At 36.9% G+C, this 25,994-nt stretch overlaps 1 protein-coding gene across 2 annotated transcripts in view; it reads right to left on the bottom strand.

Moving 5' to 3' along the window:
- Positions 1-25,994, bottom strand: part of LOC139694041 (Kv channel-interacting protein 4-like) — a 588,264-nt gene that overhangs the window by 163,654 nt on the left and 398,616 nt on the right. For both annotated transcript variants that reach the window (XM_071592446.1, XM_071592447.1), the window contains exon 2: positions 25,218-25,287. In XM_071592446.1, coding sequence (XP_071448547.1) covers positions 25,218-25,287 — 70 coding nt within the window. The remainder of the gene's footprint in view (positions 1-25,217; positions 25,288-25,994) is intronic.

Below are 25,994 nucleotides of genomic sequence, written 5' to 3'. Positions count from 1 at the left end.
GATTTTTGAAGCTTAGTTGTACTCCATCCTGCTGAAAATTTAAATTATTTGTCTCCTTCCTTCCGTTAAAAAGGAGACTGCATAGCTGATATATTAAAAAAAATCGTATCCTTCCTTTTATCTATAGCATTTTATCTCAATATCATGGCTGCGACTACACTTATATTCACTTTTGTATACATTTTTGGTATATAGCTGAAAAAAGCTTATAAGGCTAACTATAGGCGTTTCGATGGCGTATAAAACTTAAAAACATAATAATAAAAATGCACTCGATTTTTTGTTATTTCGTTGGCACAACCACCTATTCAACGAAAGGAGGAAAGAGCAGAGCCTTGACGAAGAAGAGTCACGCCTGTGAATAACCTCATATAACATACAAATACACGCAAGCACTTATATAGTTATATTAATTCTTCTAAAACTGATAAGCCAACTGGTAAGAACAAAATTTCCCAAAGAAATCAACTGAGAATGTGCGTAGTGTTGCAAAGGTTCATATGGAATCACAAATAATATAAATATGTTTCGGCAGACTTTAGGACATTTTATTATGCAATTCTTTCTACGTTATATGAGAAATAATATAACTTACTATACCATAATTTAACTTTTCCAGCAAGGATGATACAGTTGGTCATACTTGGAATATGGAAAAAGGAAAACAGATGCCAAACACCAGCTATTTTATTAACATTTTCTCATGGTGACTAAAATTATTCCAAACTCCCTGGGTTATCTGCAATTAATCGCTTATAGTAACATTCGATACGCAACCACGAATACGATACAAAGAAAAATACTCACAGATATTTCCGTTTTTAAATTTCAAAAATATACTGTGAACACTATCAAATATCATTATCGATAAGTGCTTATAATTTGTAGGTTGGCAATAATTTTCCGGCTTATGGAATTTCGCAATCTCTATGATACTCATTTTATTTTAGCTTATTTGTTGATGTTAATCAAAACGGGGCAATTCTCTTAGATTTTTCCACGAAGTGCATAATAATATTACTCTATTGTATTTTTTTAAGTTAATGACCCTTAAAATAAAGAAAAATGCGTTAATCCACTCCGACGTTCAAGGATTATTTTCATATTTTAATTACAGAATTGGAGGGTACTCCATACGATATTTTGTCAACTTTTTTCTTTACTAAAAAAACTCATAAAGATTAAATAATATGTGAAATGGTAAAGGATGAAGATGAGTATAACAGGAAAGAGATTTGCAGGAACTGAATGGCCAAGTATATGTCTATTTAAGTGTAGGGCCGAACAAATATTGCCGGAGACATAATTTACTGCTCAAAAACCAAGCAAAATAGGCACAAAGACTGCATTTTTAATGGCTAAAGTGCACTCTTGAACTTTTGATGGGCATAAATGAAAGAGTATCTATGGAGGAAAATGGGTCACTTACAGCGTCATCCTTAAATTATCCACTATTCTAAAGATAGGCGGCAATGAATTTCCAGATGAGCAAGGCAACTTCCCTTGAATGAGTAACTGGGCAATTACTCGATTTTTTTCCACGCGGTCTTAAAATTTTCCGCCTCCTTGTACCTCATTCAAGTATCATCTTCTCTTCATTATCCGCTCCATATCCCTGAAGTCACTATACCCTCGGCACGTCCCCCTTCTCCTAAGAAGCATCTCGCCATTCATCCTGTCTTGACTGATGGCGTTTTGCCAGAGCACCTGAAATCTTCGCGGGAATCGATACTTTTTTCAAATTCCCGCTGAGAAAATATTCTCTAAGCGCCTTTTTCGCTCACCTTATTGCCGGAAATACAAAGAGAAGATACGGGTGGAATGTGGGGGTGTGGGTTTTGGATTAGAAGAGGAGGCGGACGGAAAAGCAACAGAACGAGCAAGAGAGGAAGAGGAGACGGGGATATAGGAGTGAGAGCGCCTTGGCCCCAGGGGAACAGTTGTGCTCTGCCAGAGGAGGCAACGGCAAAATAGCCGAAAGAAAGACTGCTTCTCACCCAAAATATACAATGAAAGAAACACCCTCAACAAACGAAAGGTTGGAACAAATAAAGCCTCAAGGAAAACCAATCTTGAGGATTTTTACCCTCGGTGCTTTATCATGTTTGGTAAAATGAAACTCGGAATCCGTCCAATATTTCAAACGAACCGAATAGTTTTTTAATTTACTTTTCATCTACATATTTTCAACAGTTCCTTCAAAATAATGGCTTACATTATTAAAGGTTTAGACGACGCATTCACGATGCATTCATGATATTATTTAACGAGAGATGCTGTCGCTTAGTGAGCCATACCATGAAATATTACGCTACCCATATTTAAGGGAAGTATTTAATCCACCAGCGGAATATATTTGTTGAATGAATTTCAAATGTTTAGCAAAATATATATTTCACACAATTTTAATGAATACCCAAACATATAGTATTCACATATGACTTCTGTCGTTAGGTACCAGGGTTAAATTTTTATTTTTCTTCTTGGAAAATTCATTTTGATAAGTTTATTAAGTAAATTTCCCGAAAACATATTGTTTATATGATATCAATGAGACGTTCATAAATGACAAAAGGTAAAAATGGACGAATTAGTTCTTCATTACGAATACAAAAAAATATCTCGTCCAGTAACAGAGATACAAATTTTGGGAAACCTTACGCATTATATCCAAAATCAATATGGCTAAACCCTATTAACAAAACCACGAATGTTTTAAAAAAAGTATGGTTACTTCGCGTTAACGTTATTCAACTCTCTCCAATTCGATCAAGCAACAAATACAAATAAAGCCTTCTTTTCAAGCAACTTGATGAGGGCGTCCTAAAAAATTAAGTATCTCTACTTATCGCATTTTGTTTTCTTTCCTTTCTAACTTTTCCAGGTATTTAAAATATACCATCGCCAAATTGGTATTCTTGAAATATATTAACCTCTAACAACCTACGTGTTACATGCCAATACGTAATAGAAAACTTACTATGAGACAACGTGCACTAATTAATTAAATTTCTTAACTGAATGGAAATTATTTGTTAATGATACTCTTTTACATCAGCGCGCATAATTTTTTACTACATGATTATAAAACACATAAATTACATTTCGTATTAATTACAGCTTGGTCATAAAAACAAATATCTCCCTCAGGATGTACCGCACTTCGCATGGAATATTATTTGGAAAATTATTAAATAAATCCAACATGCACGAGCTTCCTACCTACTTAAAACACATCTATAACTGAAAAAAGGGAATGAAAACCACAAAATTTGGCAAATTCGTCCGATGAATCTGAAAAGTGCGCAGAAGTATGAACTAAAATATATTAGGAAAAGATAAAAAGAGGTGTTTAGTTGGCGAATTAATACAATCTAGAGGAAGGCCATCGACTGCAATCTCCGCTTTTAGGTCAAGTAGAAATTATGAACAAGGGTTTGAGTCCTAATAAAAAATTAATCGTCATCATAGGTATTGTAACGCAACGATTGATGCACGCCATCGTCGTATAAATTAAAAATAAATTTGAATAGGAAATTCATTTCATCAATAAGAAAAATTTACTTTGAACTCATATTAAAGTATTTTGTGTTATCTGTCCAGACTTAAATAAATACATAAACGTTATGCAACCGTTTTAAAGTCCGAAATTGGAATGGAAATCATCGAGTCTCAATGCTCAGAGCGAAAGGGAAATTATTCAATCTGGGCGGTGCAATTTAATGAGTCCTTCGAAAAATCCCTCAGATAACTGAATTAAGCAGCACTATACTAATTTAATTGATCAAATTTAATGGCACAGTAAATACGTACACCCCTTGATCCAACTCCACTGCATCTGAGATGAACATATACGCTGTCCTCCGTCTCACATTCCACTACAATTCATATTTTCTAATCACCAACGGCTATACGTATTTGCGGGTAGATCTTAGTGACAATGGTGAAGGAAATAATGGAAAATGCGTTCAGATATTTAATTATACATTGTGATTGCCTTGGATTAATTTTATCTAACTTGTACTTAAAAATGCTAAATTTAATGTCAATAATATTAATCTATTACAGGTACTTTTAAAATAAGAGAAACCCAAGAACGCAAATTAAAAACATTCTCCATTGCTAGAAATGTAAATTACGCCAACATCATTACTACAGATACGATAAATGTTTCATTTCCGAAAACAAATGCAGCAAAGTTGAAATACGAGTAACTTTTAACGATATGATTCTACTCAGCACAGTATTTAACATAACGATTTTGTTTGAATTTCCTTGCAAACGCTGGATTTAGCCTGACTTACTGGCTTGTTACGCGGAGTCACTTAACGTGCATTACGTTGGAATAAAGGAAATTTAGGACGGGGTATTAATTCCTGTACCACCTGTGGGGTCTCCGTTAGGCTTTCTGCTGGGAAATCAACGTGCATTTTATATCCTAGGATGTCTAGACGCACCACCTGGAATTGAACTTAATGCCCGCTGAGTTTAGATCTCTTACTTGGCTAAGATGAGTTAAATATTAATAGATTCTGAATAGCTATAGACAAAAAAGGAGAGGCATGAAGCGTTACTTCCTGTTACATTTGCAAATCTAAATTGGGAAATGTACCGGTGAAGCATTTCTTACAACTCAGTGGGTTTAAACAATTTACCAAAAAATGCCATATAATTCCTTCAGAGAACTACGAGGGTCATCCGGAAAGTAGTACCCGTTCGTGAAATAAAGACACAAAAGTAAATATTAACAAACATAAAAAATTTTATTTGAAAGAGGATACTTTAAACTACTTCTCAACATAATCTCCAAGCAAATTAAGGCATTTGTCATAACGTGTGACAAGTTTCTGTATTCCTGCTGCATAGTCCTTCGCCGCCAGCTCATTGAGATACGCGAGGGACCCATCTTGCACAAATTTTTGCATAATGCAGATGGTGTTTAACAATTTCATGAACAATTGTTCGAGAAACATTGGGAAAATGCTCACAGATGTCATCAATTGTGACGCGCCGATCGTTCCTCACGAATTCGTCAACTGAGCTCACCAGTTGGTCTGTAATGACAGACGGTCTCTCCGAACGCTCATCGTCGTGTGTGTTCCCCCTCCCCATGTTGAAGTTGCGACACCACCGCCGAACAGACGACTCGTCCATTACATTGTCTCCATACACCTCCTTTAATTGGCGATGAATATCACATGGGCGAACGTTTCTTGCATTGAGGAATTTAATCACTGCCCTCACTTCACAACTGGCGGCGTTCTCAATTTTTTTAAACATTGTAAACAATCACAGAAACAACACAGGCAATGCTAGCGTCACGCAACTTGGCTCAGAGAAGGCAGACAAGCCACTGAAGCTATCTGACCTCGTCCAGCGGCTACTCGCGTCGTCAGCACTTCATGCGGCACGAACGGGTACTACTTTCCGGATGACCCTCGTATCTCTGTAACTATCGTTATGAACAAGTACAATATTCAGTATATGTTCAGAAATGCTAGAAATGTAAATTACGCCAACATCATTACTACAGATACGATAAATGTTTGATTTCCGAAAACAAATGCAGCAAAGTTGAAATGCGAGTAACTTTTAACGATATGATTCTACTCAGCACAGTATTTAACATAACATATTGAGAAAATAATGAATGGTGACAAATACATTCAGGATATATTTAGAGGAGAAAAGTGAAAATTGAAAATAAATTGGATAGAGGACCCCATGCATTCTTTGAATTGAGAAAATTATACGGAAATAAATATTTAAAAGATATTCCTCAACCGTATTCAAGAAAGTGCTTGCCATTTATTTTCACAGATAATGGACATAATCTCTTTTTTATATGATACACTTTGGTGGAGGCTGATCATTATTAGTATGCCGGGCCACAACTCCGGTTAAACATCACATTTCTCCGAACCAAACAACGATAAGCAATAAATTGAGAGAAAAGAAGACATGTGAGAGAAATAACCAAAGAAAACTCTGCCTTTGATAAAGTGGGGACCAAGTGGGCACGAGCGAAAAGGAAAGAGAAGGGGGAGGAAAGAGAGGCGAAATTGAATGTAGAGAAAGCCAGGCAAAGGGAGCGGCAGCCCGTGAGAATATTTTGCTTTGTATATGTCGTTCATCTTGCTCAGAAAACCCGAAGAATACAAACAAATTAGTCATTCAAGGCGTGGAAATATATGAATTCTTCGGAAGAAAAGAATCCTTTAGGCGAACTCGCTAAGGGAGCACAAAATAGGTAACAAGCTTTAGGGAGGAAAACACCAAAGAAGGGATTTTTTCAGTGGCGAAAGATGAGCTTAATGTACGCTCCGAGGATTTTCAAACTTCCACATTCGCATGATTCTCGTAAATAGTGTGATTACTCAGAAAATAAATTACCCTTGGGTGTTACCTACGTTAAATTATACCATCGCAAGAATCTTTTCCTAAACATTTGTTTAAATATTCTCCAAAGAAACTGCGGGAGATGCCGTAACAGTAACTTTTAACGGAGTCATCCGTTAACGTGCAATTTAATGCAACAATTTCAGAGTGTAAAAATCATCCCAGTCAAGGTGAATGATTTTTACACTCTGAAATTGTTGCATTTGAATATACTCTCAATGTAAATTATTTCGTTAAAATCAAAAAAATACCATCAAGAAACCAACGTTTGCGGTGATATCTATACTACCACTAACGAGATATGAACTTGAAAAACGATATAAAAGGTTTTAATACATCCATCCACCCGGAATTTTAAATACAGTAATCGTTCGAGTACCGGATTTTAGTAAAACTGTTTTAAGTATAGATGGTAGCAATCCGATTTTTTTTCGAGGTTATTGCATGAAATTATTTCGAACTCAAGAGATAATTTCATGCATTGCTTTTAATGCCCGAGAATGGCTAATAAAATGATCGCATCACACAGCTATGCAAGATGTAATTGTATTAAACAATTAATATTTTTAAAAATTAAATTTTCAGATATTTTTAATTAGTAAGGAAAATATAACCCAAGAAACATTTATTTCCAAATAAAGACATGAAGCAAGGATCATTGGTTGTTACCCGCACGAAAATTTTTCGTTAAACCATTTTGGAAAGCTTCATCAATAGTTAACAGACAAAAGCCCCGGAGTGATGAATGAATTAACTAAATCACAAAAAAATGTTCCTAATCCCTCTAAATTATACGCGACGATATTTCGTCTTCGCCCTCCCCATTTCGATTCCTTATGCATTTGTTGGGACAAAAAAGAATGGGATCACAACGCTAACACAGGGTAAATGGGGAGCAGAAACGGAAGATGGAGATAGAGAGAGCGACAGAGAGATACAGCCATAAAGAAAGAGGAAAAGAGCAAGAGAGATAGAGAGAGGTTTGGCGGCTCCTTCTGCCTATTTCTTGGGCGAGATAACGCATAATTTCTCGGCAAGGAAACAATTTTGACGAAAGAGGATACCACTACCCTCCCACCAGCACCCTCTCCACTCAATTTGAAATTCCAGCCTCCTGCTCTCCTTCTCTCAAAACGGTGTCCCAACCCCCTTAACACGCCCACCTCTCCCGAACTCTCGTTCACTACTCCCCACGCTATTCCCCATGACCCAAAACCTTACCCCATCCCCTTCCGACAACCTTCCCGCTCCTCTGGATCTCCCCTTCAATTTTCCCGCATTGCGGGGTCGAGTTTTTCACTATCGAAGGCGTTTTTGGGGGAGAGGGGGGTCACGAAAAAAAAATAATAAAAGAAGCAAGAGGTGGGATGGAGGAATGGGGAGATCTTCATCATCTCCGCACACCAACACCGACCCATGGTGCGAGCGTAAATATATCTTCATCCCGTGGAAAGGAGTTGGAGATGGGTCTCTGCCTAGTTGGATGGGGTAGGTGGACGGAGGCGTAGGAGACCAGAAGATAAAACGCTGACACGGATGCATCAATGATAGGTCACTTCTAGTATACAAATCATGGGTTACGGTCAGGGTTATTCCAGTAAATAAAATATTGGCAGAGGGCAGATGTTTCTGTCTCTGACAGCAAAATAACCACTAAAAATTACAATTTTAGTTTAGAGAAAATACGTCTGAAAGATTTGATAAAATATAGTTATACAGTAGAATCGCAGATACTCACAATGACCGAAATTTAACTGGCGTGGCTTATTCGAAAGCATTACTACAATTAGTTAAAATAAAAATGTGGCAATTTGAAGACAGGGGAAATGAAATATTGAATATATCGTGATATTTAATAAATTCAATAATAAATAAATAGTAGCAAGAAAAAACACTAATAGCGGAGAAAATAATGCACAAATATTTTAATCGTTATAAATATTAATTGATCGTCGAGATAATACATTGGCTTATAATACTGCTGCAGTATTTCACGGAGAAACTAAATCTTCTTCGCTCAGAGTGACTTACCTACAGTATTTATTTCACAACACTCACCCTGATTGTCTCGAATAAAACTCTATATACCCTTACATCACACTGACTTAACTTCCTTTTAGCCTCTCGAGCGAAATGAAACAGAAAGTCTACATAACCTTTCAAAAATTTCATGAAAGATGCCTTCTGAAGTCTCCTATCTGGTATTCGGCGGTATTCTTTTTCTCTTTCTTTTGAAGTTCATTCTTTTTTTGAAAACTGGTTTCTACGAGAAATCTCTTAGATAGCTTATGGAAGGAAGGCATCGTGCAGCCTCCGGTATTCCTTTTATTTTTTCTTCAGAATTCCTTGATTCACTCCATAATCATAAATTTTACGACAAAGAAAGATAATTTTTAAATGCACTCCTCGCTTTCAAAAGTTGAGTACATAGCATTTACTAAGCATATAAAGGTAAAGAGAACTCTGGTTGGTTACGCTATTATTCCCGTCTTATCTTAATAAAAGTAATTTCACCAAAAGTGCTTTTGCATTTGTGTTTTCTTTTTAATGATGCATAAAATACCACCCTCATTGTTTTCTTTAATTATATATGTACTGGTAATCACATGTGCACGCAACATCTATTCCTGAAGTTGATGTCGACCTAGACATCTCATTTTTAAATGCAAAACATAAAAAGGATTCAAGTAAACTTAAAAAATTAGCTATGATGTTGGAGTCAAGTTTAACTTTTAATAAGGCACAGAGAACATCAAAAGTAACGAACACCGGGAAACAGGCCAATTCCTGCTTCCAATATGACCGGAATGATTGACAAAATGAATGGTGTTTTGAAAAATTAATTGAAAAAATAGATGGGTTCCGTTCGTTGATAAGATAGAGATAAGATGAAGGTTGATAGAGTTTTAATCTGTTTTTTACACCAGTATTTGAACGCTATTGTGTTAAATCTTAAGAAAAGGGGATTAAAATTATCATTTCAGTGTATGGTATTATTAGCAATACCCTGAATGTTTTTGATGGGGTAGTTCAATAGGTTTTCCGAAGTCAAATCTGGATCGATGTTTATACCCAACATTTTCAAGAAACGCCTATAGCTTTGATCAATTCTCAACAAAACGCGTTTTAATAATTATCGTCACTTCGCGCTAATTAATCACTTTTCTTCATCTATATCGGATATACATCGCGGAAATTTTCAAAGCGAAACCATAAATTAGGCATACACACGCGTTAGTAAGCTTTAGACACCAATTTTCTAGGAAACCATGAAAGAACGCTCGTAATATTCAAGTTAAAATACGGCTACCACAAATATACTACAGTCAAAAAATCTCGTCAGTTTGTACGCGTATATATCTATACTTATAAATATCCCTCATTTAGCACGAAAGTTGCAGAAAATTGATCCTCTACTCATTTTTCATCCAACTTGGAGTTTGATTATCCTACATGTTATATGCAACCGCTTCTTTTTTTTGTGCTTTTCCCTCATCTGCTCGTAGCAGGGCTTTCCAAAACTTTCGATTTTTCTCCTCTTCCCTTTTTGCGCGCCTCGATTATCACGTCTTTCAGCTTTATTTAGTCTACCCTTTATCTGGCCTCGTCATCTTCAGATCCCTAGAGCGTTTCTCCAAGGATTCTCCTTCCATTACCCTTGCGCTCACTCGCGTTCCCTGAGCACGCCGAATTCTCTCCTCTGGTCGCACCAATTCCAACTGCTTCTTGTTCATTTTCTCTTTCTTAATCCACCCTTCCGCCATACTCCCTCTCCCCGCACTTTCCTGCCACATCCAATAGCCCCTTGCCCCAACCCTCCCGATACAGCCGAATCGTTCCCCGGAGGTTCTTCCGGGCGATATCTTCATTTCCTGCCCGGCCCTTTTGTATCGTCAATTATCCCGTCGATGTCCCTCGCACGCCGCTCGAATGAAGATTTATCCCGCTCTCCCCGCAGCAACCCCGCGTTGTTTCCAGAAAGTAATGACGGAAGGGCAGAATTAATTGTTTGCGACTCATTTTCTTTGACCCCACAAGCCAGGATTGGAAAATGAATAGATTGACCGTCAAAAGCACTGAGACTTGAACACATATCTCCAATATCTCTTTAAATTACTGAAAAAATTAATAAACCTGTTGATTTAGACTAAACCACGGCTTTAAATGTTAAAGTGCCCATAATTCTTCTGTGCTCTTTTTAGTTAGAATTGAGATGGGAGAATGTTTCGCTGATTTTTCTCATATCTAACTGATATAAATGAATATTTTTGTCCGGAAAGTATTTTAAAACGAGGTTACCCCGTACATAAGAGAAATTTTAACGAATGCAATCATGTCTCTCGACAGCTCAATGCATTTTTAATATTGTCAGGCATACTCTTATCCATGAAAAACACAACGATGTCAACCAATGGCACACTTATCTTCTTCAACGTGCATGAACAAAGCAAAAAAATACATTTGGTAAATTAAAACGCATGTAAGCTTGGTGAAGCTACGCTGCTAATATGTAAAGAAAGATGAATAATTGAAAACTCAAAAAAAAAAGAAAGTCATGTGGCACATCCAGCGTTAATTTAAATGGATTATACAGATTATGTAAAGGATTGCCCTCAACATTATTTGAAAACCTTTCCGTTTTGAGATTCACTTATAGTAAAATCATAACTATAATTGGTTTAAGAAAGGTGAATTATGACGCCAAAGGATGCTCTAATCCCTAATGCCGTAATGAGGATAGTCTCTGACAGCACAGAAAGAGAAAATCTATCAAATAATATTCCAATGCAAAATCAAACACCAGCTCGATTGAGCGAAGGGCTACAATATGTCAGGCGAACGAATAAATGATATATTTATGCAGCGTGAACGGATACGTCAACGATTTCATCACATCAATATATCTCAAAAACTCCAGACACCGGGAGATCTTGGCCAGAGTTCTCACAGATCTGGTACCCTATGTTTTATCTCTCCTAGAACCAATGAATAAAAAGTCAATTTTAGAATGTGGAATTCAGAATATATTACCGAAAGATAGGTTTCACTACTACCTTTAAGGGTGGATATACTAAAAAAATATTAATAAGATTTCCTTGTTTAATATCCTATAAGATTTCAATAAGATTCATCCTGTATGGCATCCACGACAGTCACAGCTTTTAGTATACTATATGGCAGTTTTTGAAATCCATTGGATGGGATGATCCTTCCTTACTTCTAAATATAGCATGGAAAATCTGTGTCCGTTGTCAGCAGGGCCTTTGCCAGAAATTTATTGGTTTATTATCTGTGCTGTTTAACCATCAAGAAATATTCACACATATTTTATTTTACTCACTCACACTGAGTGCCATGAGAAATATACTGATAGTGCTTGGAATGCAAGACAGAATTGCAGCTTCGCAAATAACAGAGATGGGAGACCAAGGATGAGAGCCGATGGAAACTTCAGGGAGGAATGCTAGAGTAAAACTAATTTGAAGACATTAATCGAACGATTGTGCTGCCATTACAGGACAAATGTTACTTACATGCACCGCAGTGCATTAAAAAGTCAAACAATAGCAAAAGATAGAAAGATTGACTCAGAAATATATATTCAAAGACTAATTTCATCTTGCGCAGTAAACGGAAATCTGCGAAGTTAATATCTCCTTTCATCACCTCTACCATTTTAGTCACTTTTATTCGAAGAGGTAGCATGGCAAACATATATTTTCAACTCTTGATATCTGGAAATAGTTATTACACAAAATACTGCCTCCGACATAAAAATCAAATTTTTAATGCCGCAAATGGGTAAGACCCAACTTTGCTTCCCAATTCTCGATTCGACTGTTTCCTGTTAAAAATGAAACACCTGCGACGCATGATAATGGGATGGGGTAGATAGGCGTTTAAGGAATGGGGGGCTCCAAATGCCACTATTCGCTCGCAACCGCCGCCTACAAAAAAGTCCGGTCCAATCCCGTTTATCCCCTACTTCCTTTTATTCCCCATATTGCTCCACTTGCTGGACAGACTTCCGCGGCCGGCGACTCTTGCCCCCGCTCCCCGGAATTGCAAAGCATGAATCATACCCTCCAAACCCCCTGTCGCCTCAATGACTACCCCATCCACTCACGACGCAACCATTCAGCACACCTACATAGTCACAAGCATGAAAACACACAACATCCCGGACCCATTTCCTGAATCGGAATTTGCTTTGGCATTGGGCGGAAGTTAGAATAATGAACAAAACTGCGGGACACTGACGCACTCCGAATCCGACTGGGTGAGCCGGCCAATGGGCCACAATACCCACCACCTCCCACATTCCCTTGATTCCATTTCGCTTCTTCCCCTCACTCCTTCAGCCCCACCCCTTTGTCCCGAACGATCGTTTTTTCCCCATTAATTTTCCTCTTGACCATCTCGACTCCCCCTCACCCCCTGAACATCCCTCTTCTCTCATTCTTGATTGAGCTCCCATTATACGCGCGAGACGCGAGGATCTAATTTTACTCTATGACGTTTCGCCATCAAAATATGCAAGAGAAAATTTTGGACTGATGTAAAGGGAGATCGTGAAAGAAGCAGGTTAGACTTGACTCATCAATCGGATGGCCAACCAGGCAAGGTTTTCATCACAACATTTGGTTCGGCAACGTGAGTTCACCATACTAAGTACTGCGGCGTGTCAAACATTCATTCATTCGAACAGGGAAAGAGAAAGAGTGTTGGGGGCAGTCCATTTGGTTATAGATCCTTTCACTGGTCACGCAGAGAAACAAGAGTCCGTGACCATAAACCATTATAAATAACAACACTATTTTACAATGATCCGTATTCGAGAATACTCTTTCCAAATGAATTCTGGAAAAGCTTTGAGGAAGAAAATTAACATTTTTTGCAATACATTGGAAGTAGTTTCTATATTTCCCACAAAAGAATTCCAACGAATGGAGCAAGTATCATGACAGCTAGACTAAAGCAAGTCTCAAAATGTAATTTAATTGTTGGAGGGATAAACAATATTAATACCATAAACATCCTCATCATACTTACTCAAAGATCCTCGGTTTTCCCCAATTATAAACGAGAGGGATTTCCCTCCACCAAATCCCTTTTGATCTTCCCAATATGATTGTCTTTTGCCACTGGACGCCCCACGCTGTGATTTTCTAGGTGCCAGAACTTCCTGAAAAACCGTAGTTGACCAAGTGAAATATAATACCTCCCCGCAACCTGAAACGTATGAAGCCTTGGGGAAAAGTTTTCGTTAAATTCTAATCGCATCAGTCAAATCCAATCATCGGGGTCATTACTGTGGTTGTTTCCATACGAAATAATCATACGGAAATCTTTGAATATTCAGTTAGTCATTCGCTCAATTTCCTTATTATGATGTACATGTAGGATATCCCATATTTTTTTAATACCCTACGGTATTATTAAGTAAAATCATTGAATTAAGAAATAATATTGGCTGTATACACAGGAGATAACCGCCAGTACTAAGCCCAATGGCGTGTGAAAACCACACATAAAGATACGTTTTGTACTTCTGCGCCGTCTATGGTTTCCCAGGTAAACGATACTCGAAAAATCATACACATTGGGTGAAGTTGAGGAAATTGAGCATAGAATATTTCCTTGTTGTAGTAGCAGTAGAGTAGTACCCGTTAAGTTACTTTATAATTATAACATTTTTATTTTTTTCATGTAAAATTCTATTGATTCTATTGATAGCTTTTAAGCTAATGGAGATACTTACTTTTATTCCAACTTATTCAGTTTTTCCAAAACAATTTCAATTCATGGATTCAAATGTATCGATATTAAAAATACAACAATTTAAAAACATTTACTTTTGTTTGTGAAAAATTATTCCCACATAACTATCAAACATTAAAAAATACAAAACTTCTTAAGCAATGTTTTTGCTTTTTTCTTTAGAATACTTTAATTAAATTGTAATACGTAACACGCATTTTAAGGATGCTGGATTCATGAAAACGTCAACGATATACCTTTAAAAAAATTTCACAAAAGATGGAAGATAATGCGACCGTTTGGACTAGATATTAGCCACACTTGTTTTAGGCACACATGCATAATTACTTATTGTATTTGAATTTACTTGTTTCATTGATAAAAGAAAGTTAGGAGTTTATGTACTATTGCTTAAAAAAGCTGATACCAAGTTTATCAAAATGGCCAATTCAGATGAATGGTATTTTTATCCAAAAATATTTTAGGAACCAATTTAAATTAAACCACCCAAATACCGTGATAAAGAAAGACTTCACATCCTTCATATTCAATCTTCTGAATAACAAATATTTTTGCTAAATCTTTTATTTTGATACCCTATTTATCTCTTTATGCACCATCTCCTATACGCTTTTCAATCTCATCCCTTCTCTATTCCACGCCTACAAATACAGTAATAATTGAATGTTCCAGCATATGGTTTTCTTGAGAGTTGAAAAAGCTGAAAGCTATTTCGCTAAAAAGGAGGTTGAAAAAAAAATGCCTACGGATTGATGGGAAATGGACGTCACCCGACGAAAATGAATTTAAAAAATCTATTTCCCTGATTGCGATTTGAAATCCAAAATCTATTATCAGAAATCTCATTCCAGAATAAATTAACTTGGCGCACCAAACAAACTAACATAAATATAGTATTAAATCATTTAACACTGGCAAAAGTTTGAAGCGTCAACTTTTTTAATAATTCTTGTGAGTAAAAATTCTTTTAGAAATTTATATGTATACGTAAAAGGTTATGTTTCTGAATGTAGGTAACTACGATGCGATCATCACCAGAGTCGACGGATAAAATAAAAAATAGCAATAAAGTATTATAATTCTTAGAACTAAACGAATATGGTATATTTCAGAAGTATTTGATTTCCACCAATTGTAGCAGGAGAAAGAATACTAATTGATTCCTCTTAGGCCAATGTGCACTGCATGAAAACTGGGATGGATAAAAGAAAGAAACTTCCTGTACTAATAAAATTCTTCATTAGCATCATGCCAGAGGTACCAAATATATATAGAGTAATCATAGCTCCAAACAAACTATACATCTGTGCGAGTTTTGGGTAGCACTCTTTCATCATTTGTATCGTAAAAAAGCTATGCGGAAAGGGGTTTCATGTTCTCTTTAGTCCCTAATTATGGGAAATGTAGGCCATTTCTATGTTTTATTAAGATGAATGTTTGAAACAAATGCTTTTTTAAGTAATAAAACAATTTCATCTCATAATCGACCAATCTCACGGACTTTAATTCGAGAAATGTGTTCAAATTTGAGCACTTTCGATAAACGGCGACGTTAGCCACGTCCTATAAATTATTATTACGTATCAATGTACTTTTTGGCAAAACGTTTAATGCCTGAAATAATATTCAAAATATCCGTTGAAATATTTCTCTCGTAATGTAATTGGCATTATATTAATTGAAAATAATCGATTTTTAGTACTAATTAGGCGGTTGCCATCAAAACGGAAATCAAAAATAATAACAACAATCACTTAGTCGTACAAGGTTTTGTTGGTGAACACTTATGATAAAAATATATACTTTACAGTTCATGAGCAAGAGCTCTTGAAATTAGTACTAAAATTGATCGGGACCCTCCAGATGTCCCTTGTTTCGACAGTAATTTGTTAATTTAAGATAAAATAGCTCACTGAGATCCGGCCGGAATCCGGAAACCGGAATCTTGAATCCAATTAAAGAGTCAATTTAAAATTAATCAGGAAATGCTATTTCTTCAGTCAAATAAATCTAAGCCTGATAGAAGGGATTGGTGTGATAGGAGTCTTATATTTACGACCTATACAGGTTTCAAACTGCTCGGGTGGGAGTTACTTATAAAAATCCGGGATGGGCAGAGTTAGGAAGACGAGTAAGACCATCATCACCCGTGATTTTCAATTTTCACGTGGAGTTGAAGAAGGGTTTATCATTTTGTTGAGTGCCAGGTTTTATTTTTTTAGAAGAACTTAAGAAACGCATGGGTGTCTCGTGTCTGTCCATCCTAAACCTACCTAAAACCGTAGAATACCTAATGATAATAAATTAATAAATGATCAACCCAAGTCGAGCGGAATGCCGCAGGTGAATCAACAAAAAGTGCTATCTGCATTGGAAAATTAACATCTCATGAGCGATTTCTAATAAACGAAATTAGTGCGTAAACACCTGATCCGTTCCGTAACTTACATTTGGGCTTGATAAATACTGAGTCAAAGTTTTTATCAAATATACTAGTATTCGTTGGTAATGAACCGAAATTCACTTGAAGGATAGTCTTCGTTCTTTTCCGCTAGTCCTTTCCTCCTTCCTCACCCAAGACTAATGCGTTTTCCTCGAATAGCAGTTCAACTGAGTTAATGTTTCCTCTGCAGAGTTTTTCATTAAATCTCATTTTTACTGGGTGTTCGTAATCGTATCCATTGTTATCACTATTAATAGTCCGATGTAAAGGCCAAAAGTGCTGCTTCGGACTAAGAATAAATAAATATGTTCTCTTTTCAGCATTCTGACGCTCCCTTTACGCCTCTCGAGTGACCTCGCCGTAGTATTTTTCCGCTGACCACTGTGGGACAACTGTTTTCCGGGTTCTTTTTCCTATCCGTCTTCAGCGCCTCTGAAAGCTCACGGACACACTCAAATCATACCTACTCTCTTTGACCACCTAAGGAGAATACCCTGTATTATCTTGCTTTCTTCCTCCCTCTCCGAGTCTCTCAGTTTTGCACTCGTGTTTATACATCGGTGGACCTTTGGTTGAAGAGTCGAAGTTTTCTTTTTCTCATGATTCGCCTTCGGTCTGTGTGTATTTTCCGGCGAGGGTTTATTGGGGCATCCAGGCTCTAAAACCTTTTTAAATCTCTCCTTACGGAACTGCAATCTCAATTGGAATACTGCGCATCGCAGTGGTTATGGTATTGAGAAAAATAATTTTAAATTATATTAAAAAAATAATATTATTCGAGGGGTACTTCAGTTCAATAGACATACATTACACTTTATTGAAACGACTTATTTGGGCTGATTATTGTTTTGCGGTAGAACGTTTTTATAAGTAATAATTAATATTGTTTAGGACATTCTTTCGGGATAAAAAATAACATAATAAAGTGATATTTTTTCCATCAAACTTCGTTCTGCATAATGCTATATATTTTTAACAATACAGTACGTACAGATACAACGCAGATACGATTTCTGAGGCGAGTCTAACGTCCTGGTAACCCTTAAAGGTGAATTCTTTTATTTATCGGCCATGTATAGCAATAGACTTTCATTTTTGAGACCATAACTCTATTTTTACATTTTCGAAAATGTTCTAATTCAAATATTTATTGACTTAGTTCAGGTATTTTAGCATATTTTTAGGTAAACTCCACTATAGTTTAACGGTTAAGCGTAAAAATATTTGAACAGCAAGTTATAACTTTCAGAAATTAACTCCTCCCTATCCATCTTTTCATCGGGCAGATTTTTTTTTCTTTTTCCCCTCTCAGTCTCTCTTCGACCTCAAGACCTACTCCTTTATTCTCTCCTTACATAACTGCGCCCATAAAATTTTTATGCATCTAATAAATGGAAATATTTTTTCTCTGCGCAAGGTCCTTCTATTGTTTCCTATTCCGAATTTTTGGGGTTTTCTCACGCACTGCATCTCCACTGGGTTGCTCTTCCGCCTGAGATTTTTACTAGGCACTGCACGCCATTGGTGCATTCGTTTTACGACCGCTAGCCCGCTCCTTATTCGTGCCTCTCTCTTATGCCTTCTCCCTCGTGAATTTTATTCTCATCTTGCACCATAAAAGAGCACCACGAAAATAGTTCATTAGCCTCCACTACAAAATGATAAAGTCCTTATTTTAATATCTTTACATTTACACTCATTTATCACTCCATTAGCTTAAGAGAATGAGATCTCGTGCAGTCTTTTCATCGAATTCTACGTGCTATCTTATACTCACACATGAGAAAATGAAACATGTTCCGCAAACTTTATGCATCATAAAATTAGGGTCATTTCATGAGCGGATTTATCACTCACAAAAAGAGAGCATTAACTAAGAAAATATGCTGAAGTTCTCGGCAAACTCGTCTTTTACGCTTGGGTTTTCAGTAACTCTTTAGTAGTCATTACATACTAAAAAAAAACTTTTCAGATAAAACTAATTTCCCCATATACTACTTGTGTCACATTCGGGAAAGCGCGATCGACATTTCCTCACGGTGGGTGCCTCAATTTTGCCTTGAATTCCATCAATCATTCGATACCATCTCCATTACCTTTTCTCAATCAAGTATCCGAAAAATAAAGACGGCTTATCTCCTTCATTTACCTTCCAGTTTTCATCTCTTTTATGAGGTCTCTTCTACTCAACTTATTCTGTTCAGCTCCCTTATTCCTTACTCCACTTTAGGTATCCGTTCATTGATCGCTCTCCTCCACGCCATTCTTATTTCCCCTTGCTTCAACTTTGGTCACATATTATAACTCTTCAAAAGACTCAGATCGAAAGTATCCACTGCGGACGGCGCATTATTCAGAACCATTCAGAGCCTAACTTTGGGAATCCATGGAAAAGTTCAGAGAGCTACTACTACTGTTCGGGACGGAAAGGTTCGGTGGATCTTTCCCATCCGATCCATTGTGAGAGAGAAGTGACGAAGGTTCTTCCCGTTGCATTTACACCGGAAATTCCGGTGTTTGCTACGCTTGGGGGAACTGTCCGATTTGATTTCGCACTATTTGCTGACTTCACTTCTTTTTGTTACGTAGTTCTGTTCTCAAAATAAGACTATGGATGGTAATACGAAAAATACGACAGTGAACAAAACCTTGGGTTCGTATAAATCAGATTTTAGGATTAGCATCAGAAAATCGATCGCTGTTTCACCGAGCTAACTGCATATCTCATAATTCCTTATTTAGCCAAGATAGTTTTGAGAAATTTCATTTTTCTATGCCATGCATGACGAATATATTTTAACTCGGAGCCAATGCATACGTACAAGTCCGGTACCTGAACAGTAAAACCATTAGACATACTAATTTATTGTTCCCTTTTTTGTCTGTCAAGAATTAACAAGGGCACTTAATAATGCATATTTGGAATGTGAAGTAAATGAAACACCACTACATACAGGGTGGGGCAACATTACTTCCTTTTTTTATAAAGCAAAACCTCTTTAAAAAAGGAAGATAGGTTGCCGCACCCTGTATTTAAATGTACAATCGTACAATAGCGTCAAAGAAATTAAATTAAATCCAAACAAACAAGATTATACTCGGAGGAATTACTTTAAGCGGCGAATTAAAGGAATGGCTAGGCTGTATTCAAGAGAGATGTAGTGGAAGTTCGTCATTATGATAAACAAATTTGAACTTTTCCACAGATTTGTTGTAACGTGCAAAATATTTCAGCTTATATAACCATCTTGTACCTGAACGATGAACTAAAACGCGATGCACGTTACAATAAATGGTGGAAAAGTGCAAATTTGTTTCTCATAATGACTAGGTTCATAAAATCGTATTTTTACGCCATGATACGAACCCAATCGATTAAGATGACCTATGATTTTATTAATGATTTGCAATACCTCATTTTTAGTGAAGAAAGTTCATAATTGCTATTAATAATTGACATGATCCCTCACCATATGGGATAAGAATTGCAGTTATTCCTAAGGTTTTGCTAATACTTAAAAGAAAATACATGATAAATGCTAAACATCACAGTGAATATTGATTTTTAATAAGAGGTATACTGTCAATTTTTAAATAAAAAGGATGGCAAAATATAATTATAACTATTGATAGTCTATTATTAAAATGCTTACGGTGCACTATTTATTACTTTCAATCAATGTAAATTGATCGTATTTCATCTATTATCTGTTAGAATCCGGTGCGAATATTTTGCGGGGAAATTCATAATAACCAGCGCCGCAGTTGAGCCCACGCCATATATTTTACCTGCCAAATAGAAGAGTCTTTTTCATTGCACCTATTACGGCTCCAATTTTTATGTCCCTTACTCCTCCTCATTTACCCTCCAATCCTTTCCTCTACAGTGGGCACATGCCTCGCTTAATCCTTTCGCCTCTTTCTCTTTAGCTACCGCCTCATTCTCTGCAGGGCACCTGGCCTTCGATTCACGCCCTCAAATTAGATCAGCGGTCATCAAAGAAGGAGAGAATGGAGCATGCGAGTACCTGGAACGGCTAGGGTGGAGAAAGATTGACGGCCGCCACTGCACGCATTGTGGCGTTCGTGTCTCGGCTGGCGCCATCAATTGAGGCTTTAAAAAGCGAGTTCGTATTATGCGCCTACCCCTCCGACCCCACGCTCCTTCGGTTGAACACCGCAGCATATGCGGCATTTTAATGAGTATTTACGTTCTGTTAGTATGAAAGAGGACAATAAGCTAAGCTTCTCATGCGTAGCCGTCACGAATGTTTCAAATAGATCCGCTCGGCGGATTACAACCGGGGCTTCAATAATACCACCATGATGCCTCATAAAAGATACGTACATGTGCCTGTCAACATCAACCTTTGGAGAAAAATATGCCTTACAGGGTATATTAAAAATTAGATTTCTGGGACTCGCGATTCGTTTAAAATGTTTCAAAAATTCAAAGTTTCATTTGGTTATAGACACACTGATTTTTAACATATATTTGGAAATACAGGACTGTTAAGAGATTTGAAACCCTGGCAAATAACTTAAAAGCTCTCATGATTAAATATCATAATTTCATCTTCCTTGCAAAAGTTTCTTACCTAGGAATTTGCTGTACACATTCCTTGATAAGGAATCACGTCACACGTCATCGAGTCCAGTACTGCAGCTTTTCATGAGACATTTTTAGCCTTTTATTATTCTATTGAGGACGAAGAAATATAGCAATTCACGAATATTTAGAAATCAATTCAAAATCAACGGTAGGAAAATACATAAAATACATAATCTCATAAAAGGGTAATTTCATGTATTGCGCAAAGAATTTCATTTTAAGCAGTTTATTTATTTGACGACATGAAATTTAAAAAATGTAAGTTTGAAGAAAGTAAATTTTAAAAAAATGTAAAAAAGCCAAGCCAGGAAAGAAAATTGCGCCTACGGACTTGCCAACCAAAAACCAATAACCTAACAATAGGTGAGAATAAATCTTCCAAAAATCATCAGGATTTCGTCCTGATTTCGTTCGCAAATTGTTCAACATGATCTGAAAATTTGACAAATTAGTGAAGACAGAGTAACTAATTGGAGCCCAAAAAGTTCAAAATCACAACAATAATACCCATGGACAAACAAACGTTAATTACTAAGTCCAAAATAATTAACTCTCAAAATATCAATCACAAATGAGAACTTCCACAACACCAATCAGCACCTCAAATGGAGATATGAATCAGCGACAACTTTTCACCGCTGCTGTTAATTCAGGCATAAAAACTCACAGGAAAAAAACAAATAAAAAATCACATGGATGAATCAAATGAAAATTAATATATATCTGAATTTCAGGGCATAAATACCCACTGATAGATTAATGATATTACCATCATTAAACATTATGAATCCATCCAATGGGTGTCGACTAAAAGACGGTTCTTCCACGTTTTTGCATTTATGAAATCGGGATGACAATGGCTTTTCTATTTAACTAAATAAGGATACCGTGTAACTCGGAACCCCAACGAGTGACTGTTGATAAATAGAGGCGAAGGAAATCATTTATTTTTACCTGTATATTTAAACTTCCAGGTTGAATCCTCGGAACACAATAAGTTGAACGAGCAAATGAAAAATCTATTATAATAATCTTGGAATACGTTTCATAATCATTAAACCACGTCCAGTACCAGTATAAAGCAGAAAGAAATAAGCAACGAATACAAGCATGCTCCAAAATTTTAGACTGTCTCAACATTTTGATATGAATTAATTCATAGCTACGCAAAGTTTCCAGACATCCATGCATTAGCTCGTTATGAATCGTAAAGCGACTTGAGAAGCTCACTCCTTTTTAAGAAAAAAAGTGATCAAAACTAAGTGAGTAGAAGCCATAGAAGACACACTCGAGTAGTATCTTAATATTGAAGTAGCAGCCTTTGCCACTCAAATCGATTCTTCGGTCTCCATTTGAATAATGGATAAGCAGGCAGACTAATATAGCTCCAAAAGAACAATCATTATAAGTATGTGGCATTATAAAGCTATATGTCATTTACTCATTAAAAATTGGTCCAGCCAACTGTGAAGTTAAAATATCTTGCCAGTGACTCGAAAAAGCTTTTAGTGGGTATCTTCAAACTAGAGTCCCCTTCTTGGGCCTCGTGTAAAACTCAAGGAGTTACAGTGCTCTTAGTGTCCACTGTTTGTCATAAAAGGAGAAAAAGGAATTTGAGTGAAATATGCCACATCGACCAACCAAACCCAAACTCTCGGGTTCGGTTGCCAGATGGGATCGTTGAAGGCTCGGGAACCAAGTACTTACACATAACCCAATATACATATCTGCCTTTTCTGACTTTAGTCTTTTTATGAAATTGCGTTAACGTCTATATTAAGGAATTAACTGCGGTTTTTAAACAAGAACATTTTTTATTAGCTCTCCAAGCTGAAATGGTAATCTGTTATTTTTTAAATTTCCTAAAAACGCTGAATAATCAGTAAAAGATAAATGTGCAAGTGAGAAACTGTTCCCATTGGTACCATTAACGAGTTCTGTTCAAAAAGTATCGAGAATTATGAATTTCCGCGGGTTGCGTATGCTTGATTTTCGATTTTTTTGTGGCGTCATGCTGGGACATATGTCTCTCACTTATGCCGAAAATTTCGGCCATTTTGATTATTCAGTTATGTTGACAGCTGTTTTGCTTGGAAGTGTTTTGGCTTGTCTTCGATTTCCACCTGTTCTTAAATATGGATCAAAGAATCTGTATCAAATTTTGTGTGAAAAACGAAATTAAATGCGCGGACGCATTCCAAATGTTGACTGTGGCATATGGAGAAGCTACCTTGGGCCAAAGCAACGTTTATAAGTGGTACAAAATGCTCTCAGAGGGCCAAGGAGATGTGAAGGACGAAGAGCGTGCCGGACACCGGAGCACGTCAACAACAGACGAAAACATTGATAAAGTGAAGAAAATAGTATTGGCCAATCGTCACATCACCGTTAGAGAAGTTGCTGAGGACCTAAATATATCAATTGGCTCGTGCCATGCGATTTTTATCATTTCTTTGGGCATAACAAGGGTCGGAATTCTTACCAAAATCGCTCAATTTCGACCAAAAATAGCAACGTATTAACATTTCTAATGACACTGTCCGCGACGACCCAAATTTGCTCCAGAGGGTCATAACTGGTGACGAATCATGGGTTTATGGTTATGACATGGAAACTAAAGCTCAATCATCCCAATGGAAGCTGCAGCGATAGCCGAGAATAAAAGAGCGCGGCAAGTTTGATCGAATGTGAAAGTTTTGCTTACAGTTTTCTTCGATGGCAGGGGCGTGGCGCATCATGTCTTCTTCCCACAGGGTAGAACGGCAAATAAGGAGTATACCTGCCAGTCATGGGCAATTTGCGCATAGCAATCCGCCACAAACGCCCGGATTTGTGGAAGAACAAAAATTGCCTTTTGCACCATGACAACGCCCTTGCTCACACATCGTTACTTGTGCGCGAATTTTTGGCCAAAAACAACACACAAATAATGCCGAAGCCACCGTAATCCCCATATCTGGCCACCAGTGCCCTTCTCTTGTTCCCGAAACAGAATAGGCTCATGAAAGAACTACGCTATGCTACTGAAAGAGATCACAAAAAATACTTTTTTAAGTGCTTCAAGGATTGTAAAAAACGTTGGCACAAATTTATAATATCTAAGAGGGATTATTTTGAAGGGGACAAAATAGATATTCATGAATAAATACATAATTTTTGAAAAACATTAAAGTCGTGATACTTTTTGAACAGACCTCGTATTTTATAAATATAAACCCAGGTTTATTAAAGAGAATTAAGCAGAAATTAGTATGGGCGGCTGTTTCTACCTTCTTCAAATTAAGTACTGGCTCAGCGCCAAATGCGACGACAAGTATTAATTGTAATTCGGCATCCTTGTCTTTTTTTGAACTGTGCTTATTTGATGCGGCCATTTTATGACGGTTTAGTTTGGTGCCCGATTGATTAGTAGAAGAATTAAATTAATTAATTAAAAAAGAAATTTTTTAAACTGGATTGAAATGATCAATTCCTTCGAAAAAAGAAGATCTAAAACAAGACTCGAAGTAGGAAAACGAAGACTAGCTAACCAGAAGAGACTTTTCGTAACGATTCCAATCCTCAAGAAGGAGAAGTTCTACGTTTGAAAACTGGCACTCCACTTTTTACCTTTCTTAGATCGGCAAGGCGTAACTTTTGGCCGTGCCGGGGTCCTAACACACACACCCTCGTGCACACTTATCGGATGAAAATGAGTTTTAATTAGTGGCCGAGGGAACAGCAATCTCCCCTTTCGAACCGGACTCTTGAATCGTCCGCCCGATTAATTAAGGAGAATGGATCGCAGGAAAGCACACGGAGGAAGTTCTCCGTCATAGCACGCCTCCCAGTACTGCCTCCTCTTTGAGGCGACCACCCGCCACCCCACCAATTGGGAAAGTTCGCCTAGTTAGCGAGAAGGTTCCTAGGGAAGAAGGAGGCTTGGAAAAAGGGCGAGGTGGGACCATGGGGGAAAGCAAGGAATTGCAGGAGAGTACTCACTTCCGTGCGGGAAAAACTTGGCGTAGATGTCCTTGAAGGCATCTTCATGAACCAATCCTTCTGGGCATTCCTTGAGGAGATGAGGGAGAACGAGAGAAATAGATTAGTATTTCATACTCTGAAGAAAGAATGTGGCGCATTAGTGCGAACCATGGGTTTAGAAGCATTTAATCATCAAATTTGTTCAACAAATATGATTAATGACAAAGTATTAAGCCCCCCGGAACATTAATAATAGAACTAATAATTTAACTATTTAACACACAAATATTGATTGCTGCTATGGTATCACACACCACCTTATGATCGGTGATTTCCATACAAAAATTAATTAATGGTTCACACACGTTTTTATCCACAGTCGATCCCAGTATCATGCCACTAAATTTCAGTAAAACTGCTATATGCTATCCACTTTGCAAACATTATTCATATTTTCTGGGAATATATTACGAATATACACGGTAAATAAACAAGAGATTTGACAAAACCCATCTGTTTCCTATAGTGGAAAAGCAAAAACGTTTTTATAATTACCCACATTCATATGAAAAGTACAAGCAAGAATCATGTGCCTGATCGGTGTTGCTGTTTAAAAAACTGTGCACCAAAGGCATTATTGTACATTAAAAATTTTATTTCCACAATTAATTATTGCGCTTCATTTTGCATGGCTTATGGCCCAAAAATTAGTCCTTATCACTTAGCACACGTGGGCTGGCTTAGATGATAAAGTTTCAAAAATCGAAAAATGGCTTATTATTCAGCATTTTATCT

This window comes from Hetaerina americana, unplaced genomic scaffold, assembly GCF_022747635.1.
Source record: "Hetaerina americana unplaced genomic scaffold, ioHetAmer1.1.p SCAF_5, whole genome shotgun sequence".
NCBI lineage: Eukaryota > Metazoa > Arthropoda > Insecta > Odonata > Calopterygidae > Hetaerina > Hetaerina americana.
Note: the sequence above shows the minus strand (reverse complement) of the source record. Positions and strands in the feature narration are given on the sequence as shown.